The sequence below is a fragment of the Podarcis tiliguerta genome (assembly GCF_965153285.1).
Source record: "Podarcis tiliguerta genome assembly, chromosome: 13".
In the NCBI taxonomy this organism is placed as follows: domain Eukaryota; kingdom Metazoa; phylum Chordata; class Lepidosauria; order Squamata; family Lacertidae; genus Podarcis; species Podarcis tiliguerta.
Genome location: NC_139546.1, coordinates 35076425 through 35101882, shown reverse-complemented (window position 1 = coordinate 35101882; position 25458 = coordinate 35076425). Strand labels below are relative to the sequence as shown.

General features: G+C 50.0%; 1 protein-coding gene across 4 annotated transcripts in view; it reads left to right on the top strand.

The window, feature by feature from the left end:
* PPP1R12C (protein phosphatase 1 regulatory subunit 12C) overlaps positions 1-20390 on the top strand; it is a 39959-nt gene extending 19569 nt beyond the window's left edge. Inside the window, exons 7-23 of one of the 4 annotated variants that reach the window (XM_083411572.1) lie at positions 1769-1857; positions 3138-3280; positions 3382-3476; positions 7317-7508; positions 9110-9205; positions 9766-9860; positions 11194-11301; positions 12605-12695; positions 12909-13046; positions 13542-13632; positions 13850-13965; positions 14166-14224; positions 14963-15068; positions 15522-15626; positions 16352-16402; positions 17983-18033; positions 18170-20390. In XM_083411572.1, the coding sequence (XP_083267698.1) occupies positions 1769-1857; positions 3138-3280; positions 3382-3476; positions 7317-7508; positions 9110-9205; positions 9766-9860; positions 11194-11301; positions 12605-12695; positions 12909-13046; positions 13542-13632; positions 13850-13965; positions 14166-14224; positions 14963-15068; positions 15522-15626; positions 16352-16402; positions 17983-18033; positions 18170-18256 (1713 nt within the window). In that variant the 3' untranslated portion in view covers positions 18257-20390. The remainder of the gene's footprint in view (positions 1-1768; positions 1858-3137; positions 3281-3381; positions 3477-7316; positions 7509-9109; positions 9206-9765; positions 9861-11193; positions 11302-12604; positions 12696-12908; positions 13047-13541; positions 13633-13849; positions 13966-14165; positions 14225-14962; positions 15069-15521; positions 15627-16351; positions 16403-17982; positions 18034-18169) is intronic. The other 3 variants (XM_083411573.1, XM_083411574.1, XM_083411575.1) reach the window with 3 other exon arrangements.
* The last annotated feature ends 5068 nt before the right edge of the window (positions 20391-25458 follow it).

Here is a 25458-nt window from a genome sequence, read left to right as displayed (position 1 = left end):
TGCAATGGCGGACTAGACTCATCCAGACCTGTGTAACCTTTGCAGTTTTAAAAAGACCATAATTCAGCACCAAGTGGAGCTGATTTCTGTGTTGGGCTATGTATATGGCATGCAAATGAAGCAGCAGCCTATATTTTCTTTGTGTAACTGTTTCCTCTCATCATGGGGGCATGGGTTACATTTTTGTTCCCTTCCCAGAATTTTTTTCCGATTGACTTTTTTGAAATAAATAAAAATGCTTGAGGGGTGCAGGGGAGGCTCAGTCTTGGTTAATGTTATTTTACACGGCCTTCCTACCTTGTGCAGCACCAGCCACAAGAGCAGAAAGTAGAGAGGAACAGCAACGACCCCACAGGGCAGGAGGTCAGGGAGCGAGGCCAGTCCTGCCTGTCAGCTTAATTTGAGTTTCACCAGCCCAGGGCAGCGTTTCTGAAACCGCAGGGTGGGCCTCCTCGGAGCGGCGGCTGCTGGCGAAGCCCACACGCCTCCCTTTTCCAGCGCTCCCGGCAAAAACCTTCCGCGGCGAGAGAGGCTTGTTCCCAAGGGGATGGAAAGCAGCATGGGCTTCTCCCACCCGCCTGTCAGCTGCATGCTCTTTTTCCACCAGTGGACTGAAACCAGATCAGCCTCCGGGCCCTTTGGAAACCTTTTAAGGGCTTTCCTCCTTCCCTCTGGGAGTTTTCCTGTGAGAACCAGTCTTGAGAGAGCCAGGTTGTAAGCCACAGAGAGGGAAAGAAGCCTCGGCACACAGGACACGTGAAAAAGCAAGGGGCTGGAGCAGCGTCCCAACAGGCAAAGGCCTGGAGCAGCCCTGACCCACCTGGCCCCTTCCAGGTGTTGTTGGAGGGCGCTGGCTGGGGATGATGGGAGTTGTAGTCCAACAGCACCTGGAAGGCACCAGATTGGCAAAGCCTGGCCTTAAAGCGTTTGGGGCGTTTTGATTTAGAGGGACATGGTGGAGGTTTCCAAAATCACGTGTGGCAAAGGCGAGAAGCCTGTGGTGCCCTCCTGGGTTTGTTGGGTCTCCCATCTCTTATCATCTCCAGGCAGCGTACCAGATTTGAGTCCAAGTTGATTCACAAGCTGCTTTGAGAGCCTTTTGCGGTTGTAGAGCAGAACATAAGTATTGTGTCACTGGTTTCACGTCATGAGGGCTGTCTATGCTGCCTCCACTTCCAGAGAACATAATGTAATACTGAATACTTGTGGCTGGGGGTGGGGGGGAAGGTTGCTGTCATTTCCTCTTCGTAGGCATCCCTGGAGCATCTGTCTGGTTGCTTCGGGAACATGAAAAGAGCCCTGCTTGATCAGACCAAAGGAACACCAGTGTCCACTCTTCTGATCCAGCAAGGCTCTTCCTGTATCCATGACCATCCCTGTGGCGGAGCTTTCTTAGCTTCTAAGCTGTGCAAGAACTCTGCTTCTTCTCGGCTGCACTCAATGCAAATGCCAACTGTGGGCACATCTGCGCTTTATTTTCCCAAACACATCGCCCTCCCCCTTAAATTCAGCAGCAGCGTTTCAGCGTGATTCCCACAGACTGTTCAGTGCAGATCTCAGCCATTACTGCTCTTCTCCATTTGGCGGATCCCTTGAAGAAAGCAGAAGCTTTGGGGCAGTGCTCTTGCCCCAGGTATGTCTGCCCAGAAGGGCAGGTGCCATTGCCCTCTGCTCCCCTGGCAAAATCTGTTCATCATTACGAAGGTCACATAGCCAAAGGGAAATGAGAGCTTGACCCTCACCCCCCATCTCTCTCCCTAACCTTCAGCTACGCAGCAAGAAGGAAGCTCACCTGAAGCAGGCAGTGATTGACACCAGCTTGGAGCAGCCCCCATCGTACACGAGCAAGCACCGGAGGTGAGGTGTGGGCGTGGGGGGCGTTTGTCTCTTAGGTTCCCAACCTTTTAATGCCGCGTTTCTGGTTCTAAAGTCCACAGCTTCCGCCCTTGTACCCAGCCATCATTTCCCACGAGTTGGTAAAGGCCCTGGCTTGCAGCTCTGTCGGCTATCGGTTCTTTAATCTAGGATGCAGCTTGTTATGGCTCAGCGGTATGGGAACAGGCGCATGTGAACCCCACGCCAAGTACACGTTGCAAAACGGGTTTAGAGAGAAGTCTTTATTTGGCGCACAGCAAGTTTGGCAGCCCGGTTTGCTGCAGAAGTGTTTACTGTTACAGACTGCAGACGTCAGGTTGGGCTATCCAACTGTTTTGTGGTTACAGACGTCGAGCCTGTACAAATTGCAAGTGTCTCCTGTCGTCCCACAAACATTAGCAGGGAAGCAAAGCCTCTCCGGTTAGCAGGAAGCATCGGCTCGCTTGCCTCAAACTTGCGTTGGTTGGGCATTTCGTTATGAGACGTCACCAAGGCAACCTCGGTGGTTGTTTTCTAAAAGCAAGCCATGCGCTAGCTCGCGCATGTTCAGACATGGAGACCATGTGCCAGCTCAGACACCTCTCCCCTGTGTGAAGTTACGAAGCGTGTGAAGTGCAAGGTTTGGGGGCGCAGCCTCCATGTTGCCTGTTGAGTTGTAGATACTCTTGTTGTTGCTCAGTCACATTGCAGGCCTGAGGATCAGAACAATCTCGATTTCCACTGATCTATCTGTCAGCCACTGCGAGAGCCTTTTTGGCTGAAGAGCCGGAAAAGATTTAATACGGAAATACAGGTGTACAGCACTTCCAGGATTGGCACATAGGAGCAAGCCCTTAGGCTTAGGCTGGCTGGCAGCATCTTGCATGGTATGAAAGCCAAATTTCAGGAGAAATTTCATGTGCCTGAGTTGTCTGAGTTCTAGAGCAGCTGTTCATGCAAGAAACCAGTGTTCCCCTGTAGGGCAGCTGCCATGAGGCCACACCTGGCCTAAACCAGTTCACCAGAGTATGCCAGCCCAGCCCAGGTAACCTCTTTCATCTCGAGATCTCCGCTTGAACCCGATCATAAATAGGGAAATGAGGGCTGTTGGAACGAAGCAGTTTTCAGTGTGGCTGAAGTTGGCAACCTTCCAATGGCTCCCATTGGCTCCGTCTGGGCAAACGCGCCATTGATGTAATTAACCGTGGTGGGCTGAGCAACTTCGCTTCTTTTAAAACGATCCACTTTCCTTTAACTCCCCGCATCTCCTCCCTGCTTCTTAGGAGCTCTGTGTGCCGCATGAGCAGCAAGGAGAAGATCTCTGTCCAGGACCAGTCAAAGGAGCGCAAGACCCTGGGGACCATTGCCGTCGGCGAGGAGGAGACCAGCTCTGCCTCGGAGGGGGAGGAGACGCCGCACTCCAATGGTAGGCGGAGCTACATGGTGGGCAATGGCCCTCATTGGCCCAGATCTCGGAAGGGTCTGGCACAGCCAATTAGATGCTAACTGCTTTCTCTCCTTTGGCAGAGGTGAAGGCCGCTCCCCCAACGGACAACAGTGCAGTGAATGGCGTCTCCGTGACCCCTGTCAGCCCTGTGTCCCCCAGTCCCATGGGGCAGAAGGTGAGGTTTTGCTCACCTGCACGAACCCTTAGCTTCTCCCTTAGGTGGAAAGGGGGGGGGGGTTGGCACATCTCCATGCCTCACCCCCGCCCCCCGGTCACCTTTCACAGTGTAGGCCTGGGAGCTGCTGGACTCCTATCGAAATCCAGCTCTTGAGATTTGAGAGGTGACGAGCAGCAGGGCCTCTTAAAGAGACGTTTCCAGACACTTTTGCATTCATGGTGTTGGACTTGAGGCTGCAGGCCTCAGCTTACCCGTCTTGAGTAGTCACTTCACTAAGGGGTTCTCTTGGGAGGAGGGAGAATGAAGAGTGAAGGTAGTTAGGGCTTCTGTGTCCTGGGAACCAGGACTCGTAGTTTCTATGGAATCGGGATTTGGACACAGGGGGAGCAGACAGCCACAAGACCTCGGTCCTGTATGGGGTGCTGCTTGCCTGTTAAGGACTAGCTTCTTTTCTTCCCCCTCTCAGTTGGCTTTTCATGGGTCCTTGCATGAATGCTCCCCTCCCCTCTGGCACGCAAGACTTGCTGAGTCCCCATTTACAACTTCTCCTGTCTTAACACACCAACACCTTCATCTTGCATGCTTGATTAACCAGTCACCTCTCTTGCACCTACCCTGGGATGAGGCCAGAATCACCGTCATCCTGTTTGGGACGCCAGCACAGGCGAGTCTGGCGATCTGATCGGCAGGTGGCTCTCCAAGAAGAAGCCTCCTAAATAAGTTGGCCGAGATGGTTGGGCCTTGGACACACGGACATTCTGATGCCCGGTCGGCCATCCTTTCCACCGCATGCCATTTCTGCCTGCACTGTGTGAAATACGTCGGACTTTTGTGTTTTCTTTTTCTTTCCTTTTCACATTTCCTCGTACGCCTTCCATCCGCTTCTGGCTTGCACCTCGTCCCGCTTCTTGCTTCCTTCCTTCCGTCTGCCCACTCCAGCCACAGTTTGCCTTCATCACCCCTGTTCTGCCCATCCCCAGCCCTCTGGGGCCTTCCATGTGGCGGCAAAGCTTGCGCAAAACAGGGATCATTCTGGTGCCCCAGAAGGAGCAAAAAGCTGCAGTGAGTGTCCCGTGCAAGGAGGGTGTGTGGAGAGAATGTGCCATTGTGGGTGTCGTTTTCCCCATTAATGGTCTGGCACAATTGCCTCTTAAGCTGGTACCTTCCAGATGTTGGGCCACAATTCCCATCATTCCTGTTGGCCATGCTGGCTGAGGCTCATGGGAGTTGGAAACCTAACATCTGGACGGCACCAGCTTGGAGAAGACTGGCATCGTGAGACCAAGGCCTTAAAAGAAGCTGGGCATTCTCTTGCCTGGTGAGTTACCACTGGCTGTGTGTTTTGAGAGCGGCTTTAATCAGATTATCGTGGCAAACCTCTCCCCACCCCACTCCTGGTTGGGCAGCTTTTGCAGGGGCCTTCAGTACTTTCCAGTCCAAGCCACTGCCACATATAGCAAACACGTTCTCAGAGCACCAACCCGTGTACATACAAGAGAGAGGTATTGGGAGACTGGAGGGGAAACCTCAAAGAATTATTGGGATGCGGGGGAACTGTGGCGGGGCGGGTGCTAAAACTGTCCCAACAGTGGGCATGAAATGAGGACAGACAGTGGGGGGATGGGGTGGCATAGTTGGGGGGAAAGAACTGGAGTATCCTTGAAAGGGGCTTGACAGGCTGGCTGGAACCCTGGAACAGGAGGGTTCGAACCCTGCAACGTTTTCTTGCAGGTCCCTCTTGTATTTCCTAAGGCAGATCCATTTGCTAGAAATGGGAGTACTTGGCATGACCAGAGACTTTTAAAAATATGCCAGCGAAAAACCTGAAAGTGTCTTTTTGGCCACTGAGTGGAACTGGGCTAGGTGGGTGTTCAGTCTGATGTGTGCAGCAGGGGCAGCCGGTGCTTTGTGGTTTCCCACGAGTGCAGGTGTGGGATTTTATTTTTATCAACGGAGAAGGGGGTTCCCCCTGCAGATATAAGATTGCTGATACTTGGGGAGAGAGAGAAAGAGGTAGAGGTTAAAAGTGAGCTGCTTGTGACTTGTGCTTGAGGACCAGGAGTCCAGTGGGCTACTCAGGGGGCAATACTAGGTTGGGGCCGAGGCTGCTGGGAACCTGGACACAGATAGCAGCACGGCTCGGCCTGATCCTGCCCGAGTGGGACGGGGAAGCCTGGCCACCAAGCCAAAGGCTTCCTGCGAAGGGAGGCGATGCGGAATGTGTTACTGAAAGGGCTGCGGTCCAAGCCTTCCTCAGCAGGGAAGCCGATGCAAACTTCTCAAAGCTCAGCAACTTCCTGACCAGCTTTCAATGCTCTGTTCTGCCAAGGCAGCTTTCCAGGCCTGCTCACCTGCCATGAACTCTGCTCTGAAAGCTTTCCAAGATTCCCTGGGGCAGATGCATTATGATGTGGCTCTTGACGGTCCTCCTCATTAAAAGCCTTGGCTGCTCTGCTTTGGAATGCCCAGTCAGCAAGGGCCGCCAGTGGGGGTGGGAGGGAGGGAGGGGGAGCTCAGGGCAGCCTCATTTTGAGAGAGCCCCCCCAAGTGCATGGAGGTGGGGGGTGGCCCCTGGCATGGCATTTGTTGCAGCCCTGACGCTTGCACATCCCCCTCCCTGCCCCACATGCCATGTTGGACTTTGATGCTAAATATCCATATACACCCTTCCTTGTTGCAACCTTGAGTGAAGCGTTGCTGGTTAGCACTCCCAAGAATGTCATTATGCAGAGGAGAGAGGCCTCCATAGCTTGTCTGTTTAACAGAAGGTGTTCCACAGTTCTGGCCAGATCTCTCTTGTGAGTGTGGTGGGAAAGCTACAGAGCTGCATCCACCCAGCGGAGCCAAAATCCAGTCCTTTAACCTACTTCCATGCCAAGACTTTGGCCTGGAACATGCAAAGCAATAACGAAACGTCTCTTGAGCATGTGCAGGGTGGCTTTCTCCCAGCAATCTTGGCAGCATGCAAATCTTTTTGAGTTGAGGATTCCAGGGAGTTGGCGGTTTTGACTTTCCCTGCAGTGCCTCTTGTTTGGGGAAATCAATGCTGGGCACTTGCTTTTAAATCTGTCTTCCTGTAGAGACAATCCCAGGAGGCCTGGCTCTCCCCTGGTTGGCTGCACAGCTCCCCAAACTCTGGCCATGCCTCTGTTGCATAGGTGTTGCTTCCTTCCCAAGGGAAATCAGGAGGTCTGGTCTCCCAGCTCTTGTCTGCACCCTGCTGAGCCCTCTTTTCTTGATTTAGGACTCATAACATCCTTCATCTCCACCCTAGTCCTTCTCCTAGATCAGAGTTTCCCAAACTTGGGTCTTCAGCTTTTTGGGGGGCTACAACTCTATTCATCCCTAGCTAGCAGGACCAGTGGTCAGGGATTATGGGAATCAGCGTAGGAAGAGGGGTACTCGGGCCCCCGCACTGCACGAAACGGCAACGTGGGGCTTGCGTCCACCAGGCGGACTCCGTGGACAGCTCACCACACTGCCCCCCTGGGCAGCTCACCCCCCCCCCCACCGCTCTAGGTACCGGAGCAGCTAGCTACACCCTGATGGGAATTGTAGTCCAAATACAACTGGAGGCCCAAGTCTGGGAAACCCTGTTCTAGATAATTGAGAGCCCCGTTCTCTCGCAGTGCTTGCTTGCTTGCTGTCCAAGGAGCTGTCAGGTTCTGTGCGAAGGATCCCCACATAGCCCTGCCTGGTTATTCCCTGCTTGTCCGCTCCTAACTCCATTGTCCCGAGTTTCTCAAGTTCCCTCCATCCATCCTGACTCCCCTTCCTTCCTCTTCTCCCCACTTCCTCTGTCTCTTTTCTCCTCCCCTCCCACTCCCACCCCAACAGTTCTCTGGAGGCTCCAGCCGCACCATGGAGCCAGAGGACACGGCAGCTCCCGCCATCTGGAAGCAGAGCCTACGGAAGACCAGCAGCTTTGGGGTGCTGCAGGATGCAAAGCTGGAGGAGGAGGCGGCTGCCAAGGAGGCCAGTGGCATCAAGCGGTCGGCATCCAGCCCCAGGCTTGATACGGAGGAAAAGGTAAGCTGTGCTGTTGCAATACCCGAGTGAGTAACTTGGGGGGAGGCAGCATTTCAATTCAGCTTGGCAGCATTGGATTGGAGCAGAAGCAAGGATCTTTGCTATGATGAGGCAGTGATGGAGCACTTCAAGGCTCTGCTAGGTGCAATTAAGATTCATTCTGTTTCTTTCCACCAATTGGCCTCCTAAGCAGTTTATGGTTTGGGTTGTTTTTCTTTGAAGGGTGAGATTAGATTTAAAACAGTGTCAAGTGAGATAAGAAGGAAACCAGCAACAGACAAAACAGTGCAGTAGACAGCAACTGAAAATTACCAAGCAGTCTCGGATTGTATCTCATCTGGCAGAAGCACGACAAGACTTACCCAGGTGCCTAAAAATGGCAGAATATGTAACAGGCAGGTGTTTGGGGAGGACATTTCATCATCAGGACAGGGGTGGGGGGGCACCCAGAGCAGGGCAGCTGCCGACCACCTCAGTGCACACACAGGTGCATACAGGAGAATTTCTGTTTGTACATTGCGTATCCCTAGCAACATCTTGTGATACAGGCAGGCTTGTGTGCATTCCATTTGCTTTCTCTCACTTGGAATTTAGCTTTTGGTGTTCATTTTCTTAATGTTTAAAAATAGTAAGCTGCTAGCCCTTAGGGCTGCACAGGTATTCTTGAAAGCATTTTGGAGAAACCACAGCTGGAGGAGGGCAGGTGGGTCTTCCAGGCATCCGAAGGCGGAGTCTTCTGCACAGGACACCCTAACAGAAGCAGTATTAAGTTATAGGAAGCAAGCAAATAAGTAGAAGCCATAACCCAGTGGTAGAGCATATGCGTTTGTGTGTGGAGAGTTCACTCTCTTAGCATCTCTGCTTGGATAAATGGATCTTGGGAAGCAGAGCTTGGAAAGTCCTCTGTCTCGAGGCCTTGGGAAGTCTCTGCCAATGAGAGGAGAAGATACGGACGAGAAGGACCAATGTCTTGGCTCATTGTAAAGCAGCCTCATTGGCTCACCTTTTGCCTCTTTTGGATATCATGGCATAGCATTTGAATTAACCTTGATGTGGGTAAAGATAGATTCTTCCAGTGCTCTGGTTTAACTCTTAAGGCTTGCAGGCAGCTTCAGAAATAGCCTCTGCACATGCTCAGAGGCACTAGCTGTGGGATCGCCCACATAATGGCTGAGCACCTGTAAGCTGAGCGACTGTTTTCTCTGAACAAGTGCAGAATGCCTTTTTTGTCTCCTTCGGCCAGCCTAAATATTTCTGGAGTCTTAAACAGATACGGCTTCTCAGACAAACACACCTTGTATTGTAACTTAAACACCAGGGCAGAATTGAAAGGAGGCCAGAGAGTTCCAGAAGAGGGGAGGCTTTTTTCCCACCTTCTCCCCAGTTTCCATCTCAAGAATTAGCCGCCTTATGGGAAGAGAGCCTGCAGTTATGCAGGACCCCTCATTCCAGTTGGGTGGCTTCTCAGAAGGGGATTTCAAGGTGTGTGGGGTTCTGCCATGAGTGTAGCCTCTTCTTTGCCCTCTTCTCTTTCTTTCTCTCTCCCTCCTTCCTCCCCTCTCCTCCTGACCCCAACCCATCACTGCCTGTTACACCTGCAGCAAGACATCCGGGAGCTCTTACGGAAGTGGAACAAGAACCCCATTGGCCCAGGGTTAGCCAATAGGAGCACAGCTTCTGAGCCAGCGGGTGATGCGGTAGGAGCCTCTGCCCATTAGAGGGTGTGGCTGATTACCTTGCTTGCTTGCTAGACAGCTTGTTGCATTTGGGGGGCGGGGTAGGCGTGTGGGGCTTAGTTTGAGAGCCATGGGTTTTTGTGGGATGGAATTCCCTTGGGCAGGGATCCCCCCTACCGGGGTCAATTGGGGACAATAAAAATCTTATCCGGAATGCCCTTTTCCATTCCGTCCTTTGGTGTGGTTTTCCTCTTAACTCTGCCCTCTGCCCTCCCTTGTTTCTTTGACCTTTCTCTTGTCTCGGCCACTGCTACTCGTAAGCGTCGCTGCCGTGTTAGGCATCGGGCTCAGCGCTGCTCTCTGGTAGAGCAGTGCCTCTGGTATCCGTCAAGAAAGTCATGAAGCATCGCTTAAGACAGCCAGAGCTTGTGGAATCTGGCCAAAAGCACAGTCCAAGCTTCCCAGGTCTCCAGCTGGCTTCTGAGCTGCTCCCCCTCTTGGGCAGAACGTGAATTCACAGTGTTAGCAGTAACAGCACACAGGGATTCCCCCTCATTCCCTCTTCCCCCCCTTTTTTACAGAGCAAAGAGCCACGCCTGGCCCGCGTAACTCCGACCCCGACTCGGCGGATATTTGCCCTCCCAGACACGGAGCCCCACCGGGATCCCAGGCGAGCGTGAGTAATCAACCGGCGGCGAGCCAACGTGTAGCACTGACCGTTGTCAGGGAGACACTCTGGTGTGAAGCTCGCTGCAAGACGGGATGGATCCTCCCTTCTGTTTCATCCTCACATGCTACCCTGGGCGTTAGAAAGAAATGTGATGAAAAGGAACGAGCTGAGTTGGTAGTAAGGCATTCCGCCCTTGACTCTGGAGGAGTGCAAGAGGAATACAGGCCACATTCCTCTTTGTATTCCTCCCTGCGCTCTGGAGACCGGAGCGATGTGTAATCCCTTCCTGAACCGGGTCGCCTTTGGACGTCATGGGGCTTCCTGCTCCCATCAGCCCCAGCCAGCGTGGCAAGAAGCAGGGGATGATGGGAGTTGTAGTTCAGAGACCTCTGATGGGCTCTAGGTTGGGAGACATAAGATTAAACCATGGAAGCCTCGTTGCCAGGTCAGCTGGGATGAGCCTGGAGTTGGGTTCACCTGAGAGAGAAGTGTGGTATGAAGCAAGGCTCACTTGTAGAATCAAGACAGATAGGAGGGGGAGCAGGGGAGCCTCCCGGAATTTCTGCTGCCCGGCCTTCCTGCAAGCTCCACTCACCTTACTGGTGGTTAAGAGCATGGGTCGCGTTCCTTGGGTACTCAGCTTCTTGAGTGGATGTGAACTCTGTTGTCTGTCTTCAGCACGTATCTTATCTTGCCTTTTCTGTATCTTGTTTTCATTTCTTTTTCACCACCTGTAATTTGGGGCTGCTGACAGTAGTGTCCAAAGTGACAAAAGGTCTGAAGTGGATTTTAAGGGTGCTTGGGTTATTTAATTATTTCATAGAACACTCTTCCTAAAGTTTATCACTGAGCACAAATGGTTGGCAGGGGGGGGCGGCAGCATAGAAGGAGGAGTTCTGAGACTGAGTATCTTTAAATAGAAGTCGGGTTGCTTTGGGAATGTAGCTATGTCTTCCCTTACCCATAAGACAGGATTAATTAAAGATTTGCCTTGCTGCAGTGGTGGCGAATAAAATACTAACATTAAAAATAATTTGTGCATCAGGCATGCTGTATATAGCAATTTCAAAGGAGGACCAGCCAGTGAGGAAAAGCCTCTGCGGTCAATTCTAGGTGGTTTGTGGCTCATACAAGCAAGAGCCTGTACCAAGGGTGGGGGCTTAACTCACAAGTCTGGAAGACCCCTGGGTCAAAGCAGGAGTTCTAGGTAACCCTGGGGTTGTTGGGAGTGCAAGCGAAAGGCCTTTTCAGGGACCTCCTCTGAACACACTCTCTTCCGCGTGCTGTCTCTCTTTCTCTTTCTCCCTCTCTCCTTTCTCTCCTCCCTCCCTCCCCGCAGAAACTTAGAAGGTGGCCTTCAGATGAAGATAGACACAGCCCTTGCCCCACACCAGCCCCCTCCTTCCACTGCCATCAGCTCTGGCATGGATCCCCGGGACCGCCGAAGGTGAGGGTTGGTGGGGCCCGGGGCAGGCAGACTACGGAAAGCAATCAGGGTCACAATAGATGGGCTCGTCTCTGTATCCGAAGGAGTGGGGTTTCCTTGTTGATGCAGCACCCGCCGGTTCTCTGCTGCTTCTCTTGTTTCTATATAATCTTTCCTTTTCTGTTGACTCTTCATCACTGTTACAATGGCAGCCACATCTTGGTGCCCGGGGGGGCAGGGTAGGGGGGAGCAGTGCTTACTCACCAGCTGCTTTTGCTGCTTCGGTTGTCGTAGAGTTGAAAGGGGGCTGAGGGTCATCTAGTCCAAGCCCGTGCAGTACAGGAATCTCAACACATGCCCCCCATCCAATTTGAAACCATACCAGTCCCTGATTCTTGCAAACGTGCTAGCAGTGCATGGGGTGTTAGGGGAGGGGTAGTATCTCTGGTGGGGGACACGTCATGCTCCTTCGGGGGTAGTTTGTCCCCCTTTGGTCCCCACCCTGCACTCTGCTCTCACCTTGTGGCTCCTAGAAGCTAGGAGTGAGCTTATCTACGAGGCATCTGACCTGTCTCAGAGCGTTCTGTGCCCAGTTAGGCAGGCTGAAGAGGGCATCAGAGGGAGGGCAGGCTTGTATTTTCCCACGCCGTAGTCAAGAAGGTTGGGAGGAAACTACCAGGGTAGGCAAAGGGACATGCCTAGCATTGCAGTCGTACCTTGGAAGTCAAAACGAAATCCGTTCGACCAAAGTGTGGCTTCTGATTGTCTGCAGGAAGCTCCTGCAGCCAATCGGAAGCTGCAGGACCCGTTTCGGATGTTTGGTTTCCAAAGAAGGTTCACAAACCAGATCACTCACTTCTGGGTTTGCAGCATTCGGGAGCCAAAACATCCGGGTACCAAGGCGTTTGGGATCCAAAGTATGACTGTAGTAGTAGTAGTAGTAGTAATAATACCATTTGCACCCCACCCATCTGACTGGGTTGCCCCAGCCATTCTGGGTGGCTTCCAGCATATATAAAAACATAGCAAAACATTAAACCTTAAACAGCTTCCCTATAAAGGGCTGCCTTCAGAGGTTTCCTGTTATATAATTTACCCATCTCCTTAACATCTGATGAGAGGGCGTTCCCCAGGGTGGGTGCCACTACCGAGAAGGCCCTCTGCCTGGTTGCATAGTGCTTCCTTCCCATTACTGAAGCAACCAGCCAGGGCGCAGGCTCTGAGGCAGTTGGCAAGTAAGAAAGGGGAGGCCCCTTGGAGCACCGGAAGGGGCACAAAGAGAAAGCCTTGTAAATGGTGCCCAAACCCTCCGTTCCTCTGCCAGGTCGTACCAGACGCCCGTGCGGGATGAAGAGTCGGAGTCCCAGAGGAAGGCCCGTTCGAGGCTCATGAGGCAGTCCAGGCGTTCCACGCAGGTAGGTGTTGGTGCAGGTCATGGTGGTTCAAGCGTGGAGGTACCGCTAAGCAGACCGGAAGAGGGGAATAAAGGAATGCGCTTGTCTGGCCTAGCTCAGAGACTTAGCAAGGAACTCTTGCTGTGTTGTGCCAGCATCAGCCTCTAGGTGGCGGGGTGGTTCTCTGATTGGCGCCTGGTTTTCATGTGCCTTCCCTTCTCTTCTCACTTCAAGGGTGTCACCCTCACGGATCTGAAGGAGGCTGAGAAGACCATGGGCCGGGCTGGGGACTCCAGAGCAGCCCCGGAGCAGCGAAACAAGGAGGACGAGAAGCATGACAAAGATGGAGAGCAGCAGTCCCAGGAGACTACGGTAGAGATGGCAGGAGGCATAGGGGCTCTGGTGGGGTGGAAGGCGTGGAAGCCAAGCCAGTGGAGGAACTTCTGGCTTGCTCAGAGGGAACCACGATAGGTGTATCGATTCCGAGGCTATTGCTCTGGTCTTGGGTGATTAGAATTGTTACCTGCCTTTTCAGGATACAGACCTTCCCAATACAGGTAAAATCAGGCTAGGTCATGGCAGGCATTGTGTGTGGTATCCGCTTCCAACCTTCATGACAGGTGCTGGGTTATTTGTATCCATCAGACTGCATAGTGTGGGTTCTTCATCTGCCCTGGGTTGGGTGAGAGCCTGCTGTGTTTTTGCACATCTCACGGTGCGGTGCTGCCCATCACCCAGTCTGTTTCACTCATTTCGTTTGGCCCTCTGCAAATTGCTGCCCTGTTCCCTTGCGTCAGCGTGCAGCCTATGTGTAATCTGTCTCCCTTCTTGCTTTTCCCCTGATCCTAACCCTGCTGCCTCATGCAGGACTCTTCTAGGAGATTCCGGCTTCCGAGTTCAGAAGGTTCTTCGGTTTATACTGTGAATCCGCTAGTGGTGAATTCGCAGCCCAGAAAAGGTAACAACTTTTGCGGCCCTCTTTCCCTTTCTGTTTTTCAACTCCCTCATTTGGCATGTTTAGCTTTGGTCCTGTAGGAACTTCTGTACTACCGCAACTTTCTTTTAAACCTTCCACAATCTCTCCTGAGCTCCATTGCTGATATTGTAACATATTCAGTCTATTGGCACGCAAGGACCAGAGCTCAGCTGCGTGTCTTTTTCTGTCCGCGCTGCAGTCTCAGAAGCCGAGGATACCAGCTCAGAGGCAGATTCAGATCTACGGAACAGACTCGCCATCAGGGACCGCAGGAAAGGCCGACGGGTCGTCTCCGGACTGGGAGGGAACTCGGAGGTGAATGCGGCAGCGGACTTAGTCAGGGCTGTTGCGCTGAAAGGAGGGCAGAGTTTCGGGACCATCTATACGAGGCTCTGTGCCGTTCTGTTGTCGAGAACGTGGCAGCTGCCTTGTACAAGCACCCAAGTTGTCTGCACAGGCAATTTAGGGGAGACCTTAACCCCCCCCCCAACTTTTCTCCCCCCCCCCCCCTTTAGGGTGAGGATGATGAAGACAGCGAGCAAGTCAACAATGAAGATCCATCAGGACATGGCAGGTAGATTCCTCTTTGGGATCCAGCACTTCAAGCTGGGTTGTGGAGAAGGGGCTTAGGGGATAGGTTGACTCACGAGTTGCTGCCTGCCTGCTGATGCTTCTTAGTACTCATGCCATTCATATTGTAAGGTAAAGGTAAAGGGACCCCTGACCATTAGGTCCAGTCGTGATCGACTCTGGGGTTGCGGCGCTCATCTCGCTTTATTGGCTGAGGGAGCCGGCATACAGCTTCCGGGTCATGTGGCCAGCATGACTAAGCCGCTTCTGGCGAACCAGAGCAGCGCACAGAAGCGCCGTTTACCTTCCCGCCCGAGCGGTACCTATTTATCTACTTGTACTTTGATGTGCTTTTGAACTGCTAGGTTGGCAGGAGCAGGGACCAAGCAACGGGAGCTCACCCCATTGCGGGGATTCAAACCGCCGACTTTCTGATCGGCAAGTCCTAGGCTCTGTGGTTTAACCCACAGTGCCACCTGCATCCCAATTCATATTGTAGAAAGACATTAATGCTGGCCTCAAGAGGATGGTGGGGTTTTTTTAACGGTGAACCCAAAATAGTGCAAGATCCAATAGTTTTAATATGCAAAACACGACACGTGGTTTTGCTGATGTGCCCAATCCTCATGCCTTAACTTTCAGACCATTATTAAAATTATATACTGCCCACCTGGATTGCACAGTGTGAAGAGCCACCCTACGGGTGACCTCCCATAATATTGGTCCCCCTTTTCTTTTTCAGCGAACACCTAAACAGCGTCCTGTCAAACCGGACAGCTCCGTACAGCTGCCAGAGACAGAACAGCAATTTGGGCTGCAAAGAGGAACCTGATCACTATTACAAGAAAGTTAGTTGTTTTGTTTATGTTTTCATTTCAGGCATTTACCGTATTTTTTGCATCATAACACTCACTTTTTTCCTCCTAAAAAGTAAGGGGAAATGTCTGTGCGTGTTATGGAGGGAATGCCTACGGGTGGCATGCCTACGGATTTTCCTCCTCTAAAAACTACGTGCGTGTTATGGTCGGGTGCGTGTTATAGAGCGAAAAATACGGTACACCCCGCCATCTATCCAAAAAGGGTCTTGGAGCAACTTACAGAAATCAGTACTAAGATTTCTTAAAACGTCATGACACACAAGGAAAAGGGAACGGGAGGGAGGAAGGAGCACAAGTTCTATATCAGCTTGGAAGTTGGGGCTCCTGGGTTGAAGGGATATGGGTGGGAAAGGGATTCATGGGGATCTCAGTACCTTATTTGGTTTATTTTACCATCTGCGTGTGTGTATGTTTGACCCTAAGCTGTATGAAGATCTCGTGATCGAGAATGAAAAACTGAAGGAGCAGCTACAAGAAGCACAGCTACAGCTGACGCAGATCAAGCTGGAGCTGGAAAGAGTGACCCAGGTGAGGAGCAGGGCAGAGCAGAAGCTTCTCGGTTAGGTGGCAGCTGGGACACGGTGGGGACATGAGGAGCAACAGGCAGCTTTGAGATGGATGTGGTGTGTTTTATAGATACCTGGTTTCCATGCATACCTATTGAGATACAGCGTTGTTGCATTTTCCAGCTTTCAAATCCCAACAGTGAGGGGTGCTAAAAAGTTGTAACATGACTTGGTAATTCAAAAGACATTTTAGTTAAATTAATATAATTTAGTTTAGCTTGGTAAGTAAAATGTGTGTAAAATGCCATATAAATCATTAAAAATAGTTGCCAAGTACTTGGAAGTTGTTATTATTATCATTATTAATAATGTAGCATTACCTGATATTTTCAGAAGGTAAAATTTAAATCCTTTGGTTTCCTGAAAGCAGTTTATGTGCTCCTTCATCCCGTGCCGCCCCCCGCCCCCATTTTTAGCACAGTCTTTGAAGGCGGTAGAATTTTCGTTTAATACAGGCATCCCCAAACTCGGCCCTCCAGATGTTTTAGACTACAACTCCCATCATCCCTAGCTAACAGGACCAGTGGTCAGGGATGATGGGAATTGTAGTCCCAAAAAATCTGGAGGGCCGAGTTTGGGGGTGCCTGATTTAACAGATAAACAAGCCCCCTCTCCCCCTCAAAGGTTGGGAGCTTCATTGTGTTGGGTACCTTACATTGTGTGTTTTGTTTCGTTGTTCACCCACAGAGGCAAGAGCGTTTCGCCGAGCGGCCGGCTCTCCTAGAGCTGGAGAGATTTGTAAGTACCTATTTTTGCCTCTCTTTTTCTTCCCTTGCCGAGTGTTAAGGATTCTGCTGCTTCAAACGAACTGAATTGCAAGACATATTTGATGCCTCCTGCTGGAGAAGCCTGGGAACGAGCCCAGCTCTTTGATAGTCACAGGAAGGGAAACGATACTAGAGTGAATCCCTCTGCTGCCCCCTGTGGGCCCGGAGGGGTTATCCTTTCGTTCTTTAGTGGGGTTGGGTAGATGCAGGTGTATCCCAGGGTTCCTGACATTCTTACAAAGTATGCTTTGGTGTGTCAACCTTGGTCTTACCCAGCCAGATGCTTCTTATGATCTTAAGCAAGAGTGTTATGTTCAGGATCACTTAAGAGTAGGCTAGTTACTGCTAACCTGTAAAGAGCTTCGTAAAGCTAACACACACACAATACAGATGGTACCTGACCCCGGTCAGGCTGGCAAAAATGTGTAAAAACTAGTGATGTCTGTTGGAGATGCAACAATGGGGCAGGAACCTTTCTACATATTTGGTGAGAGTGCAAAGAGAGAGTGGGATTCTGGGAAAATATCTATAATGAACTGAAAAAGATGTTTCGATTTTCATTTGGGGAAAAAAACCAGAATCCTTTCTCCTAGGTATCATGTCAGAGGAAATAAAAAGAATGGTCAGACCAATATTTATGTATGCAACTACGACGGCAAGGTTATTGATTTTAAAAAATTGGAAAAGTAGCAGCGTCCCAACTAAAACAGACTGGTTATCTGAAATGATGGAATACTTCCATATTGCCAAACTAACAGGGAAGATAAGATGAGATACAGTACAAAAAGTGAATAAGGAGTGGTTTATCTTTAAGGAATACATCAAAATATATGTGGAAAAAGCAGAATTTCTAACAGATATTGAGTGAATCCAGAAAATGATTAGAGTGAAAGGAGAGTAAAGTCAATATAGAAGAAATTAAAGAAATAATGAAATGCGTTTAAGCTAGTTGGAAAAATAAAGTAGCGTAACAAGAACGGCTGGAAGTCAGGTCACTTGGTGGGTGTCCGTGTGGGGTAGGTGTGTAGGTATGTTGACATGTACAGTATAAAGGTAAAGGGACCCCTGACCATTAGGTCCAGTCGTGACCGACTCTTGGGTTGCGGTGCTCATCTCGCTTTATTGGCCGAGGGAGCTGGCGTACAGCTTCCGGGTCATGTGGCCAGCATGACTAAGCCGCTTCTGGCGAACCAGAGCAGCGCACGGAAATGCCGTTTACCTTCCCTGCTTGCACTTTGATGTGTTTTCGAACTGCTAGGTTGGCAGGAATGTACAGTATAGGTAGGTATTATATAGAGTAATGTAGGTATGTTTTATGTTATGAAAATAAGGTAGTGTGTTGTGTATGTGTAAATGTGTATGTATGTGTTTTATATGTTAAGTTTTATATTAAAAAATAAAAAATATGCACACACATAGGTGGCATTTTAGAACACACAAGAGTGAAGTCAGCCCACTTCTGCCCTGAAGGGACTGGCTTTCCCTAAATACATTCTTGGAGCTCCCCTGCCGCTTTCCCATTATCCTCACCTTTCCCTCTTCTCCCTCCAGGAACGCCGAGCTTTGGAGAGGAAAGCAGCAGAGCTCGAGGAAGAATTGAAGGTAATTCCCACCGGGTTGGATCAGACGGCAGGTCTCATCCTGGAGTTTGACGGAGAGAAGCTGTGGCTTGGTCGGGGAGGGTGAAGAATTTTACCAGGTGGTGCAGGTTTTGTCTTACTCGTCTTCTCTCTTGCAGGCTCTTTCGGATTTGAAGGCAGACAACCAGCGTCTCAAAGACGAAAACGCCGCTCTAATCCGTGTGATCAGCAAACTCTCCAAGTGACCGCCGCTGCCACTGCCCCCAACTCCTCCCCCCCCCGGGGGGGGGAGATGCAGGGGCCTTATTCCGCACCCCACCTCCTTGTGTACCAGATCCTCAATCGGAACAGGAGACATAACACAAGGATAGGGGTGGCCAACTCCCTCTTCCACCACTCAAAACACTCCAAACGTGGGGGATTCTGAGCCTCAGCCAATCAGACACCCATCATCCATTGTTTTACACAGAGGGGCCAAGTTTTTCTCACCAGATGTGATGTCTCCAGCCCAATGTCCTCCCCATCCCCTCTTCCCCCCCCCCCATCCTCCTCTCCAGAGACAGTATTTATTTTGTGGCTTCCTTTTAAAAGTGATGCTATTTGCTTGTTGCTTTTCCTTTAACGAACAAAGGGAGAGGGAATGACGGGAGCCAGTCTTTCTGGGGGCTCAAGAGGAGCGAGGGGGCCTTGATGTCGTTCTCCTGACACCAGGCAAATAAGCGTTTGCTTTACAGGTTGGGAAGTTTTTTGAGGCTGTGGGCAAAGTCGAGTTAACGGGGGTCCCCTGTTAACCGGCAGGATATCTTGGGTCATCGGTGTTGCTCGCAGCTTTGGCCTCATAGCTCAGGAGGACCGCTATCGCAAGGCTGTGTAAGGGAAAGGGTGGCAGGACTCGGTCCAAGCACCCCCTCACATCCTGCCGAAACAAACCAGTGCATTTGACAATTCGGTTAGTTCTCCCAAGAGGGCAGCAGAGCTGAAGGTGGCAGCCAGGTTTTAGAGCCGAGGCTGGCAGCTGGCCTGGAAGTCGCAGAACTTGAGCAGACGAGTTTAAAAATGGGATGTGGTAGCCCTGGGTGTGTGGGTGTGTGTATGTGCATGTACGAGAGCGAGAGAAGCGCCTTAGCACTGTTTAATCAGCGGGGAATTGTGGGTAACGGTTGGGGGTTTTTTTAATGGTCTTTTGGGGTTGGCTGCCACGAGGCTCTCTGGAGCCAGACGGATAGGAGAGTTCTGCGGCGGCATTAATTTAGGAGCCGAGATAGTATTGCCTGTGAAGAAGAGGCTATTAAGTGCCATAGCTTGGGGTTGGGGGAGACAGCTGCAGGGGTGGGGCTACATGGGGAGGGTCTTGATCTCTGCTCCTGTTCTTCGCTTCCCTCAGCATCTCGATTTTCCAGGTGCGAGTGTGGCTTGGTCCCTTCTCGGAACCTCCAGCGTCCTGTAGCGTCCAGCCTGGCTCTGAAGGATGCTTCTAGTGTTCCCTTGCCTGAACCTGTGGCCAAATCCCAGGGAAACGGTCTCATTCCCCTTCCCGCTGTCTGGACAGTGCCCCCCTCCCCCCAGCCTTCTGCCAACGCCCAGTCCCGCTGTGAGGATCTCCTAGACGTCTATAACCCTGGGCTGTGCAATGGACAGCATTGGCCGTACAAGTCCACATTTGTCATTGTCCCATTTGCCAGCTCCTCCACTCCTCCTCCTCTTCCAGGACCTGTGCCTCCTTGACCTCTCGTATTCCGGTTTGTTGGATTCTGCCGCCGCCGCTTTCCTAGAGGATGCATTGGGGTGGGGGGGATGTCCATTTACATGGCTCTCCTCCATCCCTCTTCCTGCACGCACACAATCAAATATTTTCAATGTTAAAACTGAGGGCTAGAAGTACTTCCAAGTGAAACTGAGGGCTAGAAGTAATTCCAAGAGAAACGGGTCCAAAGTACTACCCTGAAAATCCTGTCTGTGTGTGTGTGTGTGTTGTTTTTTTCCTGCGCTATCATGAGCCAAGATTTCCTCCGCCAAAATAAATAAGTCCCTTCTTTTCTACCATGTCACCCCTTTCTCTTTTCTTCCTCCACCCCTTTTTATTTTTATTTTTATTTTCTCTCTCTCTCTCCACCTGCCCTGATCTGTGAACTCCCCCTCCCCAAACATATCTGTACATAACAAAAGTATTTTCTATATGGTTGCATCGCCAAGAAAAAAAAACAAGAAGAAAAAAATGCAGAAAAACTTAAATGTGCAATATCGCATGAGTATTTTTTTTCCAAAGAAGTCTCTATATTGTACTTGTTTATTCAGCAGCTCAGCTGCATATGTTTTAAAGAACAGGGAATTGAAATTACCGTGTTGAATATAATTAAAAATAAAAAAGATTGCTCCTTAGATGTGTTCGTTTCTTTTAACATGTCAATGTACGGTGGTTTTGGTTGGTATAGTGCGGCCTTCCTCAACCTGCTGCTTTTCAGATGTTTGGATTACAATTCCATCAGCCCCAACCAGCACAATGGGAATTGTAGTCCAGAATTTCTGGAAGGCTGTTTTAGTGGATAATGCGTGTTGGATTTGGTTCTAATTCTTCCTTAAGTCCTAACCCTTCAAGCAGTCACTATCCACACATAGCCCACCTGGTAGAAAAGGGCTTGTTTAATCTGTTTTTAATGGATCGTTAACTTTACAGGGATTGTGGGTTCAACAAACCTAGATAGATGTGTCAATGACTCTTCACTGTGTTGGCTAAATAGAGCCAGCTCTATTCAAAAGACTGGATGTTGCTGTGGAGCAACAGTAATAGTAATAATAATAATTTATTATTTGTACCCTGACTAGTAGCGGAGGGCTGTTTCTTGTGCCCTGCCTCGGCTTTTCAGAGTCATCTGATTGGCTGCTGTGCAAAACGGGATGCTGGACTAGATAGACCTTAGGTCTGATCCCTCTGTTTTTTTATTGATAAATGCATGGCTATACAAGGGGCTCCACATCAGAAGGCATAAATACAGGACCTTATAGCAGTTATTAGCACCAGTACCTGAATCAACACTTTATGCTCATGCAGGTGTGCTCTTTTGGAAAACCCTGGCTGAAACGGCCTGCCGACTTTGGAAAACCCAGGTGTCCTGGCTATAACCTAGAGCACCTGAGTCAGTTTGTGTTGGCTGGGCCTGTCGGCTCTCGCTTGCTCAGCTACACCTGTTTCCTCCTTTGCAGTTGGCCTTGTCCCTCTAAATCACAGTTCTTTCTAATTACAGGCTTCTTGCACAGATGGGGCTCAAGTTCTTGTCTCATCCGGCCTCCTTGCTTTTGATCATTGCTCTCTGCCAAACTCAGACCAAAACGACACTTCTCACTGTGCCAAGACCTTTGCCACAAGATTGCGTAGCTCTTGCTCCCGCACCCCCAGGACAAACAAAAGGTAGCTCTTCAGATTAGGTTCTTACGTCTGGGTGATTCAGGCTGTCCTTAAGCCTCCTTGGGCTAAACTTAGAGCTGCTCTCGGCCCCACCCTTCCTCCCCAGGCCAAACCTAACCTTCAGGAATGGTAAGGATGCTGTGGCAAGGTGTCACCCTTCGAGTAAGGGTGATCCATCGGATCTGGGCATCCCTCTAGGCAAGAAAGGCGGCCTCCTCCCTCTGGTCCGAGCCGTTCCTCTTTGGCACCACTCTTGGCTTCTCAGATGCGAAGGACTAGAGCCATGGTTCCCAACGTGAGGCACACGCCCCACAGGGGGGCAATTTGATTTTTAAGGTGGGCAATTCGAGAACCAGTTAACAGTGATTTTTTTGCATTTCTTACGGTTCTAGGGGCTTCATATGCAGTATATAAATATGTATTGTGACACACACATCTTTATTACATGTTTTGAAACTTCATTTGTGATTTTTTCATATCACTTCGTTTCCTCTTAACAATTTCTTCGTGATTTCTTCCACAGTACTTCAACTGTCCTTTCCTTCTTCTCTTTCATGGATGCCATGTTCTTTGGAAGCCAAGACTATGAGGTGGTGCCTTTGGACAGCCTTTTGGGACGTGGGTGGCGCTGTGGGTTAAACCACTGAGCCTCTTGGGCTTTCCAATCAGAAGGTTGGCGGTTCGAATCCCCACAACAGGGTGAGCTCCCGTTGCTCTGTCTCATCTCCTGCCAACCTAGCAGTTCGAAAGCACGTCAAAGTGCAAGTAGATAAATTCCCGCTCCGGTGGGAAAGTAAATGGCATTTCTGTGCACTGCTCTGGTTCGCCAGAAGCGGCTTAGTTATGCTGGCCACATGACCCGGAAGCTGTCTGCGGACAAACACTGGCTCCCTCAGCCTATAGAGCGAGATGAGCACCACAACCCCAAAATTGTCCGCAACTGGACCTAACGTTCAGGAGTCCCTTTACCTTTACCTAATGGCCCTTTAGGCTTCCTCCACATGAATAGGAGTTCACGTTTTGAATAATAAAGAATTATATGTCACCGGGGGGGGGGGGGGTCAGGATTTTAGAGGTACTTAGATGAGGCATGGCCAAAAAACGGTTGGGAACCACTGGACTAGAGGCAAGATAGAGGTTTGGGGGTTGCCAACTTGCCCGGAGCCCTAAATTTGTTTTCCACCTCTTTTCTAATACATTTCTTTTAGACCACCTTTGTGATCTGTGACATTGGAGCTCCCACTAAAAAATTTTGACAGCTTGGTGTCAGAAGGGGGGGGGGAGTCTCTCCCCCAACTGGTAATAGGGTTGTTGCCCTCCCCCCCCCCAAAAAAAAAATCCGCATGCTTAGGTTTCTTCCTGTCTCAGGGGGTGGATCCTCTTTAAGATCCCCTTCCCCTATGGCATGCTTTCATGATGTGGGAAAGCTGGCTGTCCTGCAACTCTGACAAGTTGTGTGTCAGGTTCATGGGAGCTGCATTTTTAAGGTATTAATCAGCATTAGCACATTAAAATGTATGGTGGTGTGTTCTTTTTTAAAAAAAGAACTTTATTGTTCTTGTGTGTTTCCTGTGCTATAGCAACCCAGAGGCGTTAAAATGTACACAGCCAGTTTTGGTGGTTTATGAGGAAATGATTTCGCTCTGCAGCCCCACCTAGCAAGGGAGGCCTTGCTGCAGCCTTGCCTACTCGACTCCAGGGCTTTGCCCCACAGACAGGCCTCCCATCTCTCAATAACTGTGGCTGCATTGCGCTAGTCAGTTAGGGGAAGGAACTGTGATTTTTCTTGTCAGAGAGCATGCTTTGGATGCAGAAGGCCCCAGGCTCAGTCCCTGCCTCTGGAAAGGAAAAGTTGAAGATATCCAGGCTTTTAGATTTGTGGCATCAACCTTTTTTAGGATTCCCTCTTGTGAAATATTAGACTGGCTGTTCTTTTCTCAGCTCCTGTTCACAACCTTTCTCTCCCAACAAGCCTTTTAAGTAGAGATCATTCCCAGTCTGCATCCGTACTGGAATGGGTGTGTGTAGCTTTCCATGTTTCAATTATTTTATTCTTTGCTGCTCCTTTGGTAGTTAGGGCAGGATGTGAGTAAGCAATACTAATGATCACCCTTAAAAAAAGAGAGACACCGCATAGCTGCTGCCCGTTAGAGTAAACATCACTGAATTAGATGGGCAAAGAGTGTGAGGCAGCCTCAAGGATGTTGCTCTGTTACCTACAGTATAAAACATATCCCTGCCCACTTCACTCACACCTGCGTCTCATTGACACATTTTACACATCACTTGTGAAGACAGGCAAACTAATACCAGTATACTGGAAGAAGCAAAGATCACCAGTATTGAAGCAATGATTCTTCAACGCCAACTTCGTTGGACTGGTCATGTTTTGCGGATGCCTGATTATCGTCTTCCAAAGCAACTACTCTATTCCAAACTTCAAAATGGAAAGCGTAATGCTGGTGGTCAACAAAATAGGTTTAAAGACAAATTTGTAAAAATGCAGTATAAACACCAACAATTGGGAAGCACTTGCCTGCGAGCGCTGCAGTTGGAGAACAGCCTTTACCAAAGGTGTCATGGGCTTTGAAGACTCGGGACACAAGGGAGAAAGGTGCTAAGAGGAAGGCACGCTTGGCAAATCCACACCGTGATCAACTCCCGCCTGGAAACCAATGTCTCCACCGTGGAAGGACATGTGGATCCAGAATTGGCCTCCACAGTCACTTACGGACTCATTGTTAAAACCATGTTTATGGAAGACAATCTTACTTGGCTATGAGTGATTGCCAAGAAGAAGAAAACATCTCCCTGCCCACTTCATTCACTCCTGAGTCTCATTAACAGCGGGTAAGAGACCCTACCATAAATGAGTACGCCAGGCTGGAAGTGGGAGCCGTGCAGTGTTGGGTAACAACTAAACAATGAGAGTGTGTAGGAATGTCCTTTGATACTTTTTTTTATAGCCTGCGTTGTATTGACACCTGAAACTGGCTGGGTGGGGACACACCTGAGCTGCTACTGTTCCTGCTTCGTTCTGGATCTTTTCAAAAGGAGTGAGAACAGAGAGCATTCTTTTCCTCTGTGAACACAGAGAGAGAATAATTTCCTTACTTTGGTGGATAGGGTAGCTGCTTCAGGCAGCTGTCACTCAAATGTTTATATCCTGCTTTTTCTCTGCTGTTGAACTCAAAAGGGGTGGTTTAAAGGAGGCTCCCAGGGGTCTCCCACTGGCCGAACCCGAACCTGTGTAGCTTCTGCCAGTGGCTGCCTCATGTACCCTCTGACTTCATTGGTCTGTTCTGATGGGTCATTTCTGAAGCACACAAGAGGAAGTCGCCGCACATAGGAGGTTGCTGTATACTGAGTGAGGTCATCTAGCTCAGCATTATTGACAACTGACTGGTGCTCTCTGGAGTTTTAGCAGCACTGGATTAACCATTAAGTAAAAGAAGCACGTGCTTAGGGCATCAAGGGAAGAGGGGCACCATAGACATTTTCCATTGCTGGATTTACCATGGACCATATGCTGCAGCTGAAAAAGAGGCTCCAACTATAAATGAAAATAATAATAATAATGTGTTACCTCATAAGTTGAACGAAATCTGTTTTGGAAGTCCATTTGACTTCCAAAACATTTAGAAAGCAAGGCACAGCTTCCAATTGGCTACACGAAGCTCCTGCAGCCAATTGGAGGCCACGGATGTTGTGTCAGACATTCGGGTTCCAAAGAATGTTTGCAAACTGGAACACTCACTTCCGGGTTTGCGGCGTTCAGGAGCCAAAATGTTCCATTCGCAAGACGTTTGACTTCCAAGGTACAATTGTGTACATTAATGATATACATTAATCTTGGGAATACAACAACAAAATGAGAATCTGGTAACTGCCACTTGGTCCACCAAGGCTCATGTGTTTGTATTTTGAATTAGATAGATAGGGGCACCAAATACTTTTAAGTGCTTAGGGCAGCTAAAGCTCTTAATCCAGCCCCGGGTTTTAGGCAGGGTCTATCCCAGCCCTATCTGGAAGCGGCAGGGATTG